The 10,907-nt window shown below is 42.4% G+C and overlaps 1 protein-coding gene across 6 annotated transcripts in view; it reads left to right on the top strand.

Annotated features, from left to right (window-relative positions):
- Positions 1–3,782, top strand: part of LOC137975050 (uncharacterized) — a 24,635-nt gene extending 20,853 nt beyond the window's left edge. For 2 of the 6 annotated variants that reach the window (XR_011117538.1, XR_011117537.1), the window contains exons 2-4: positions 620–726; positions 2,754–2,879; positions 3,496–3,779. Coding sequence is in view for 1 of the 6 variants with exons in the window: in XM_068822088.1 (XP_068678189.1) it covers positions 620–726; positions 2,754–2,879; positions 3,496–3,618 (356 nt within the window). In the remaining 5 variants the exon portion in view is untranslated. Of the gene's footprint in view, positions 1–337; positions 359–527; positions 547–619; positions 727–2,753; positions 2,880–3,495 lie in introns of those variants that run through there. The other 4 variants (XR_011117539.1, XR_011117540.1, XR_011117536.1 and 1 more) reach the window with 4 other exon arrangements.
- The last annotated feature ends 7,125 nt before the right edge of the window (positions 3,783–10,907 follow it).

Raw genomic sequence — 10,907 nt, 5'->3', positions numbered from 1 at the left:
TTCGTGTTTTATGTTAATTAGACCTACTGCCCTCATTTTGAAACAAATTTTATTTTGAAATATGCTCGTCGAAGCGAGGCTAGAAAGGCTCGGCATTAAAACAAAAGGATAAGACTTTATTTGGCCGCTTTTATGAAAAAGGTTTATACACCTGTCTAACATATGTACAGTCTCTAACAGGTTGATTTATCTTGTAATCTTTAATTCTTTGCTTGTTACGCACATATCAACGACATCCCCACCAATCCTTGGGCTATACTAGGTTATAACATACTGCAGGCGAAGGTGTCTTGAAACGAGTGGTTCAGCGACAAAACGGTTATTTCGGTGAAAACTACAAAAAAGACATCGTCTAAAGGTATAATTTTGAAAAAAAAGTGGGGTCGACTGTTCGATTTGCTGTCCCACCGGAACCGAATTTTTTTCCCATTCAAAAAGAAAGTGCTGTTTTACGCACGTTATGCAAAACACAACCACAAGTCAAGGGGACAGAGGGACAAGTCGATTACTGAACTTCTCGTAAGACCGGAGGCTGCATCGAAATTGGTAAACTTGTGCCATGTTGAGCGCAAATATGTTGTACTTGTCTTCCTCACAACGTATCTTCCTTACTTTTCAGACACTTACAATCCCGCCATGACGATGAAAATAATGCTTATACTTGCAATTATCGTAGCGACAGCGGTTGGCAAGAATTCAGATCACAGAAGAACACAACTAGAAAGCGTAAGTCCCGCAAAAAAGGAGCGAGCCATTTGTCATTCACTAGTACCTCTTCTTCAAGTCGAGTTAAAGTGCGAAATATTTGACAAGATGTCATATTCAAACAAGGCAACGTGGCTTACATCTCTCAGATATTACGCGTGCCGTTATTAGCCAATTCACCGGGCCGTACTTGAAAGGAAATGATTTAAAAAGCTATACCTCCCTTCCGCAGTGTTTTTTTCTAACTAATTAGACACAAAACGCAAGACCAACCGCGATTCGCTTTGAGCCAGTCAACTGAATTGCTTCGAATTCCCATGGCATGGTTTATTGCGCTGTTTTTCTCTTGTTTCAACTGTTCCACCAAACGAATATTGCGTTCACACTTACACAAGTCTAATGTAAACACTTCTTGAAGAAATAAGTTTTCCGCTATCTTGTTTACAACCGAAGTTGTTCATACCAGAGGTCATACACCTAATTCCAAAATGGCGGCCATTTTGGTATTCTTTTGTTGGGATGCATATTGGCCCTTATGGCCTCGTTCAAGGTTAAATTTACGTTTGAAAGCGAGGTCATAAGGGCCAATTTGCTTGGAAAGAAAAGAATACAAAAATGGCGGCCATTTTGAAATGAGGTGTATGTTAACATTTGAGCAGGCGATTTTTATGGTCTTGCACTGCTCGCCTCTTCGCTTGTAGCCCCTTTCTTGAGGTTTTATGGCTTTGCCTTCCTAAGTGTTTTTCTTTCTTTTCAAGGTTATGGGGATGTGAGTTGTTTTTGTCTCTACAAAGCCCCAATTTTGAGTTTTCCCCAGCCACCGAGGAAACGCCTCTGTCCGCCATCTTAAAGTTGTTTACCGAAACTACCTCGCGAGATAACTGATTAGAGTGTTATGTGAAGAGCTAGTTTTCTACCCCATATGAACCATGTGAGCGTTAGCCCTTCTTATGAAAATGGGCACACACAAGTACAGAGAAAAAGTCTTATCAGGGTAGGAATTGAATCCACGACCTTCGGGTTAGATCACCGCTGCTCTAACGACTGAGCTACAAGGTCAGACGGGAGCAGGCCGTGGGGACTGAAGATGTTGAAGTCACGGCAATTAACATGTACAAGTACAAGGAAGGATTACGTTTTCGCAAACGTTGGCCGTGTAGCACTTATATTTGAACAGACTTAACTGATTAGAGTGTAATGTGAAGTGCTAGTTTTCTATCCCATTTGAGCCACGAGAGCCCTGTTAAAGGCGCTGTCACACTGTGAAATGTTTCGTGCAACTTGTCTCGCAATGTTTTGGCGACACTGGCGGTACAAGTTGAACGAAACATTTCACAGTGTGACATACCCTGCAACGGCCAAAATCGTTGCGAGACTAGTTGCAAGAGCCGTTGCCGAAAGTAGAATTAGGTTCTACTTTTCGTGCAACTTGTCTCGCAACGATTTTGGCCGTTGCAGGGTATGTTACACTGTGAAATGTTTCGTGCAACTTGTCCTGCCACAGTGTCGCCAAAACATTGCGAGACAAGTTGCACGAAACATTTCACAGTGTAACAGCGCCTTAATGGAAAAGGGCCCACACAAGGACAGAGAAAACTCTGACCAAGGTGGGAGTTACCTCGCTAGATAGTTTCGATGTTGATTATTAACAACTGATAGAATTGAGCCTCGCACATAACTGGACAATTTAACCAATTCACACTTTATAGACTTGAACGGGATTGGAACGCATGACCCTTAGCGATACCGGTGCAATAATCTACCGACTGAGCAATGAAGCCACGCAGTTTATAGGAGTAGGTCAATTTGTTGGGATCATGTGTCCCCGTGAAAAGACTGATGAATGAAAGAAAGCGGGTTATAGACGAAAGAAAGTAAGTAAGCCTGTCTCGATCCAGTTTGCAGGCTCAGTCATTAGGTATGCACATTTTTCATCTCTCAAACATCTTCCAAACGACGTCAGTGATTCAGCTTTGCGTGAACGCGGTCTTAGTATGCCTAACAAATCAAGACTTCAGCGATACCAGACGTTCGTGTTTTGTTTGCAGTGTTCCGAAGGTACGCGTTGTGAAGAAGACATTGACTGCCTATGCGAGAACAAAGAGGTCATCTGCAATTACAAGCAAGTGTGTAAAGTGCGGTCATTTTGGGACGACCTTCTGAGGACAAAACCGGTAAGCTCCACAACGTATATATCTTTCATGGCCTTTTCCAGGAACAGATCTAGGAAGAGGGGGGAGGGAGGAGGGAAGAGGGTGCATTGAGATCACTGCACAAAATGTTTCCTATTAAATACGCTTTCTTTCGTGGAAACAACTATCCTTAAAAAAAAAATCAAAACGGTTTCGGATGACTTACAAGGAGGAGTATCTTCCAATAATCAAACAATTTCCCGAGAATTCCGATCAATATTTTACTTAATACATTAAATAATTCATAAAAATTACAGGCAGTATGCGGCTGTTGTCATCTTAAACTGGAAACAGCTCAACAAGGGTCTTTTCTTGAGTGAGTGAGTGAGTGTGTGAGTGAGTGCTGGCAAAATACTGTGGATTGGGGATGAGTGGTTGGGAAAACGGTAACCTTAAGTTGCACTAATATCCCGTCCAGGGGTTGGTGGAAACATCAGTCCTTTCACCCTACAGAAACTTGGATTAGCTCAGATCTTGCCACTCGGTCCTTCGTTCCTGGAGGACTTTATCCTCCCTTTACTCCTTACATCAAGTTCCTCTTGCCACTGATGTAATACCAGTTGAGTTGCCGCCTAACTATTCTTCGTTGCTTTTGCAGTGCTTCCGGAATTACAAGATCCACTGTACTTCTGATGTCGATTGTGACTGCGATGGAAAATTAGTATGTGAAGACCGCGAATGTGTCGAACCAAGACACCCAACACTTATGGCAAGATTATAAGCTGACCAAACTCACTCTCACTGTCCCGTTTAATCCTTTAGAGAAAATTTCGACGCAAGAACACTCACCAAACCCGAAGATATTCATTTCGAAAGTCAACGTAAAATAGCAAGATGTAAATTTCTTGGAAACTGAAATAGTTTCTTAAAAATTAAAACTGGCAATTAGTGCTTGGCTCAAGCAAGATAACCTTGGTCAGTGAAAGGCCATTTTTATCTCTAAGTAATTCCAAAAAACTCACGTCTAGCCCCGCAGTTACTTGCTTTGCATATTATCGAAAGTGGTGGACGGAGACGCTTATTTCCCTTTCGTAAACGGTCGTTGCCATTTGAAACGGTCGATGACATTTTTTAGCTCTAAAATTACACTCAGTAGATCTAAGAACTCAAAAGGTTGCGGTTACTGGGAGTTGTCTCGCTGGTCATATGAGTTAGGGTTCGGGTTAGGGTTCTGTTTAGGGTGAGGGCTAAGAACCCGAGTTCGAGTCTTGAAATTTTCGGACTCTTTTTTTCCTCCAGTTTTTCTTTTATAAATGTTTTTTTTCCTTTTTTGTCTTAATTTTTGTTAATATTTTTTCTTAGTTTGTTTCTTTTAATTTTCTTTGAAGTGAAGTGTGTAGTCCAAGTGTGAAGTGTGCATCGACCGTTTCAAATGGCAACGACCGTTTACGGAAGGGAAATTTGCGACGGAGACCGTGCATCAGCAATGCCTCTAGATTTGTGCGCAATTGTGGGAGTTTAAGATTTACGACGCGACGGCAACGAAAACGTCACAAATTTTGCATATTTAATGAGCAAAAACAATAGCTTTACACGCTCTGCACGTGCATTTTTCATTTTTGTACACTTCTTTCACGTATTCGGTAAATCTACGACGTGACATGACCAATTCTCAAATTTTACGGAAAACGTGAACAAAAGGCAGCAAATTTGAATTTCTGCCGGTGTTTTTAGAAGTTAGATAAGCCGACATGATGACGAAAAAGATGAATAAACCGGAACTTGCAATTTTAAATGACGTTTTCGTTACCGTCGAGTCGCAGATGTTAAACTCCCTTCCAGTACGTACAGTCCGACTGGGGAATTGCAACGGATCTTGGGATTGACTCAGAAATTGAGCCAGGACCACTTAACACAATAGATCCGCATCATTTGCATGCGGATCCACTGAAAATGGGTTGTCAAGAGCTGTACACCATCTGATGTTATTCTCATAGCAAGAGGGCAAGACAAGGATTTTCGTGATTCCGATGTGACGAAAAGACCCCCTCTCCTACTACGATTTTCATTATTTTGAGGAATCTCACCTCCAAACGCTAAGCGCCAAACTGCATTTTGGCTTCCATCTATCAATTTCCCGAACATAGTCCGGAAGATCGCCTCCGTCTTCAGAAAGTGAAATGGAGTTTTTGTTTAGTTCACAGCTCGAATACTAATACGATATGTTTTTAGAAATTATTTAGTAAAACGATTCGTACAGATTTCATCGCTTTCCATTGGCATTAAGTACGAATGTACAAATGTACCGTAGGATCCATAGATGCTGATTGGTGGGTTATGTCACGCATTAATTGATTTCGTCATCTGCCAAAACGCAGCTTGGCCGTTGGCACTTGAAGATGAATTCCGCAGAATTATGAAAATCGAAGTAATCAGCTGACAAGTTGCTGGGGTTGTGCATAGTAAAGTCGCTGTTACACTGTGAAACATTTCGTGCAACTTGTCTCGCAATGTTTTGGCGACATTGTGGCGGGACAAGGTGCACGAAACACTTCACAGTGTAACATACCCTGCAACGGCCAAAATCGTTGCGAGACAAGTGGCAAGGGGTGACCCTATTCGATGGAATGGTTGGAATGATGGAATGACGGAATGGAATGGTAAAATGGAAAGAAATGAAATAAAATAAAATGCTGGAACGATGGAATTGCGGAATAAACGGAATATTCTAAAATACGGAATATATGGAATATTCTAAAACACGGAAAATATGGACTATTTTGAAACACGGAATATATGGAACATTGTAAAACACGGAATAAACGGAACATTCTAAAACGCGAGATGAGAGGAAAGTCTTTTAAGAAAGGATATAAATATTACATTTTTTTGCCCGTGAGTAGTCTGGGTAGGATAACATAACTTCAGATGATAATTTTACATTCCTCGCGACTAAAGTTGTAAAAATGTGTTACAGAGAAGAGTTCACTCCTGGGTGATATGTTTCCCCGCTTCCGTTTTTGTGCCCCTCGGACTGTGCCGAAAATTCGCAGCCGCACTTTGCCACATTCAGAGAAGGAAAAATGGAGAAAGACGATGTTTAAGTGTCTCAATTGCCTTAGAAACATAATGTACGACACGCTATCCTTTCTTTTGCAGGCTGATTTGTTAAGTCAGTGCCTTTTTGAAGTTCTTTGTTACAAAACTAATTCGTTCATACACGATTTCCCTAGCAGATGTTGTTATGATCGGTCACATGCGGACCACTCTCTATCGGTGCTATTGATCTGTAGAAGGATAAATACATTACGGCGGTTGCGATTTGGTCGCTCGGCAATAAAGTTTGAAAGCAAATAATTCAATGAAAGATCAAGCAAAGTGTCAACCGAGTCCTGTGTTATGATTTTTTGGTCGTTCTGAGCTGTTTTATTCACAAGGCAGGCAACACCGACCCGCCGGCCAGTGACCTCATCTTGTTCACGCGGGAAACTGACGCCAAACCAGTGAAATTCTCGCCTTAGAAATACTACAGATCGATAACAACAACACCGAAAGAGAGTGGTCCGCATGTGACCGATCATAACAACATCTGCTGGGGAAATCGTGTATGAACGAATAAGGTTCTGTAACAAAGATCTTCAAAAAGGCACGACTTAGCAAATCAGTCTGCAAAAGAAACGATAGCATGTCGTACATTATGTTTTTAAGGCAATTGAGACACTTAACCATCGTCTTTCTCCATTTTTCCTTCTCTGAATGTGGCAAAGTGCGGCTGCGAATTTTCGGTACAGTTCCGAGAGGCACAAAAACGGAAGCAGGGAAACATATCCCCCAGGGGTGAACTCTTCTCTGTAATACATTTTTACATCTTTAGTCGCGAGGAAATGTAAAATTATCATCTGAAGTTATGTTATCCTACCCAGACTACTCAAGGGCAAAAAAAATGTAATATTTATATCCTTTCTTAAAAGACTTTCCTCTCATCCCGCGTTTCAGAATATTCCGTATATTCTGTGTTTCAAAATACTCCATATTTTCCGTGTTTTAGAATATTCCATACATTCCGTGTATTCCGCAATTCTACCGTTGCACCATTCCATGCCATCGTGCCACCATTCCATCGAATAGGGTCACCCAATTGCAAGACCGTTGCCGAAAGAAGAATTAAGTTCTACTTTTCGTGCAACTTGTCTCGCATCGATTTTGGCCGTTGCAGGATATGTTACACAGTAAATGTTCGTGCAACTTGTCCCGCCACGATGTCGCCAAAACATTGCGAGACAAGTTGCACGAAACATTTCACAATGTGACAGCGCCTTAAATGGCATGTACAATTATTATCGCGTGGGGAATGAAGAAGAGTCACTTTGAAACTGGAAGGCAAAGCTTTGTAGTTTCCTTGGTTCTGTGAGAACCCTCTTCGACGAAGTTATTTCTTCCTTGAATTGCATAGGCGCTTGCGAAAGCGTGATTTGTATCCCAGTCTCTCGTGCCATTTCTGATAACGATTACCGCTTCGCCTTTCCGAAACGAACCAGTTTTCACAAATGTCCGGTGGCAAATTTCCTTTTCACGCTTGCTAACTCGCAACTAAAAATACGGCCCTGTTCTGTTTCCCGTACACTTCAGAGTTTGGTTGGTGGGCAAAATACAATGGAAGCTTGGAAAGAAGTCTGTCGATTCGAATTTTGAATCACCATCGAAGGTAAATGGTGTCAACCCCGTTCGAACAGAGTAAAATGTAAGTTGTCGTAAGTCAGTCGTCCAACTCAACTTTCACGACCAAGCATGAAAGAAAACAAAATAAAGATTTCACATTGAAGTTTGTTTTTCGTTCTAAGTGGCAGCGTTGAGATCATCCAATCGCCATTTTATCATTCATCACATTACTTTATTTACCCTCGGATTTTAGCTGCAGCTTGGGTATGTAGTATCTCCGAGCAACTACCCCTCCCATCCGGGATAAACCCGCAGAAGACAGACCACAACATCGGGACTTCCCATCTGCCCTACTCTTTGCGAACTAGTGTGTGGGTTCTTTTGAGTCCCACAGAGTTACAAAAATACATCAAGTTGAAAGGGTTTCAACTAGACGGGAGCATGCGTTTATCGTACTTCATCCGAGAAGACTAGAGAGTCTCACACAATTGAGGATGACATTACAAAGGCAGCACTTCTCTCGGCTCTTAAAAGGAGCCCCGAGTGTTGGTTTCGCCGGAGTCGATCTCACGGAACTCCCGCATGGCGTGGCTCGCGCGTGCACATTTTTTTCCCGCGCTTTGTGTCGGCTACGTGTAATTACTTCGAGTTTTGATTGGTTTACTGGATTGTCTGTGTCTTTTAATTACTTTGGTTTTGGTTTTACGACACTCGATTGAAACTCGCTCTAACCTTCTAAGACCAATTAATGTAGCATTTCCGAACACCCAAAACTTTGTGGGGCCATGGATAAGGGATGTAGGACATAGAGCGCATAAATTCATCTGCAAAATATATTACTGCGACCTACTGAGATTTGCACGAACCTACAGTTCCTATGACCATAAAAGTTATATGCGATGAGCCCAATGTTAAAACACTCGCTCTTCATCCTCTGGAATACATGTTCTCGATTGAACCATGAAATGAAAGTTTGGAAGAGTATCGAAATTCTGAGACATCTCCCGAAATTTGGAGCCCAACTGTTAGGCCTTACGCAAATTGAAAACAATATGAATCTCTTCATTTTGCCCTACTTCATTACCTTTAAGCCGGTTACAAGCGAGCAATTTTTACTTACAGTGTCATTGACAATGTTCATATGCTCATGTGTATGAACGACAAGTTTTCCTTGACGATATGCCTTTACAAGTTTTATTTGCTGGTGTGAACGAATTAAAAAGGTTTTTTTGACTTTTTTCACTGTAGCCAGCAATACAATTACACAGCGGATGACAAAACAACAAACCACGGGGACCATTTTTGTTTTTTGATTGGCTCACGACAGAAAAAGACCGCTGTGCGCCCGAATTTCTCAATTTTCTTGACATTTGTCGGACAAGTAAGACGAGAATTCTTGTCAGTAAGTTCTTCTTGAAAACCAACAATAAAATTTGCTCAGAACTTGCAGTGAAAACTTGCCTGTAACTGGCTTTATACTGTAACGTCTTCGATTACATTTTTTTTTTTCTTTTCTGTGACCGCAAATACCAAGCATGCAGGTGAATGTCTTCACACTACCTACCCTGAATAGTCGTTCTATTCGCAGGTAGTCTGTGTTGAAAAACAGTTTCTTGTTGTTGTTGCTGAGAGATCAAACACTGATTCCTCTTCTGTTCAACATTTTTTTTTACGAGTACATTGCAAAACAAAAAATGACAAAACGGAAAATTACCTCATCAAACTCGTAATGGGTTGTGCCTTCTTCCATCAAGACGGTTGCCTCAGGGACATTTCTTCCCTCATTATCTACGTGCAAGTAGGTGTGGTCAACCTTTGAAAGTAGTGTTTGTTTCTTTGCTGTATTTTAGAATGCGGTATTCCAGAGGACGAAAATTCTCCTCTTTGTAGACAGTTCCTGCTGGTGCACTATAGCTGTCGCTGCTGCTAGGTTTACCCCACCGCGATCAGTAAACTTCCCACCGTATGTGTATCTCCAGCGACAGTGTATTCCCACTCTACCCCCGGATCCCGCGCCTCCATCATTGGTTGCATCTCCCCCAGTGACAGCAATCTCTCCATGTCCGGTCATATTCGTTGTTTTAATTAGAATACTCCCACCACTTCCTCCTCCAGAGTGACTTCCTGTTCCATTTCCCTCTCGGGCTGAAATAAGACCATTCAATTCCAATCGTTTTCCAACTTCCCAGAGGAGTTGGCCACCTCCGGTACCTCCTTTCCCGCTACCATTTCCGCCCCCACTTCCGAGTGCGAGGGGCGATACACTGAACCATAAGCTCCCCCCCGGTGTGCGCGCCTCTTCCTCCATGGCCCGCACCGCGACCGATGGCATAAGAGCTATGAAAGCTACTGCCTGCCCCAGGCCCCTGTTCGGCTGGATAACCTCTAGTATCCAAGTTGAAAATACCTTGACTGTCCAACCAAGCGAATGTAGATAGCACCTCACCGTGATTGATCCTCAGTTCTCCTTGATACTTTATTTTCAAAATGTCACAATTTAATCTCAGGAATCCGGTGTTTTTACGGAACTCGATAAGCCCACCTCTCTTGACAATCAAAACAGCAAAGAAATATTTCCAGGCTCCGACACAGCAATGTAGTTGCCATTTTCAATAAGGGCTGTCTGTGTGCGGTTGAATAGAAATCTGCCACAGCGCCGAATGAGACAAACAAGTCGCGTACTCCAACAATCATTCCTTCGTAAACTGACCGAGTGCCATGCATATTGAACTCGGAGGGTAAAATAATTTCAGCGCCAACATCGATCCTGTAGCTACAGGGCGCTTCTGTTTTGTTCGTCTCCGATTCTACATATTCCACAAATACTTTCTGATCTCGGCGGATGTGAAATTGCCCGCTCTTATCCCCAATAAACTTGTGAACTACTGCAGTTACATTGACATCTCCTGGATGGTAAATTAGAAGGCGGGAAAATCCGGTCAATTCCATTTCATCAAATTCATAGTAAGTGGTATTTTTTTTCTTCCATTAGTACTGTTGCTCCGGGTACATCAAAGCCGTCATTGTCGATGTGTACATAAGTATGATCCACAGCCAACAAGGTCGTATTTGTCTTCTTCGCGTATTTTAGATGTCGGTATTCGAGAGGTCTGAAATTTTCTTCTTTGTAAATTGTGCCAGCGGGTCCACCGTACCTACCCACCTGGCCTCCATGGTCGGTAAATTTGCCTCCGTACGTGTAACGCCATCGACAGTGAATTCCAACTCGTCCTCCGGATCCCCCGCTTCCAAGACCAGTCCCCGACCCGCCAGGACAGAGATCTCCCCGTGACCAGTCATGTTAGTTGTGGTGATTAAGATGCTGCCTCCACTTCCACCACCAGCGTTTGTTCCTGTTCAAACGCTATAAAAACTCAGTTTCACGATTAATTAGCTTCACTTTTTGAGAGA

The sequence above is a fragment of the Montipora foliosa genome, chromosome 11 (assembly GCF_036669935.1).
Source record: "Montipora foliosa isolate CH-2021 chromosome 11, ASM3666993v2, whole genome shotgun sequence".
Classification (NCBI taxonomy): domain Eukaryota; kingdom Metazoa; phylum Cnidaria; class Anthozoa; order Scleractinia; family Acroporidae; genus Montipora; species Montipora foliosa.
The sequence above is the reverse complement of the archived record's forward strand: the minus strand, read 5'-3'. Positions and strand labels throughout refer to the sequence as shown.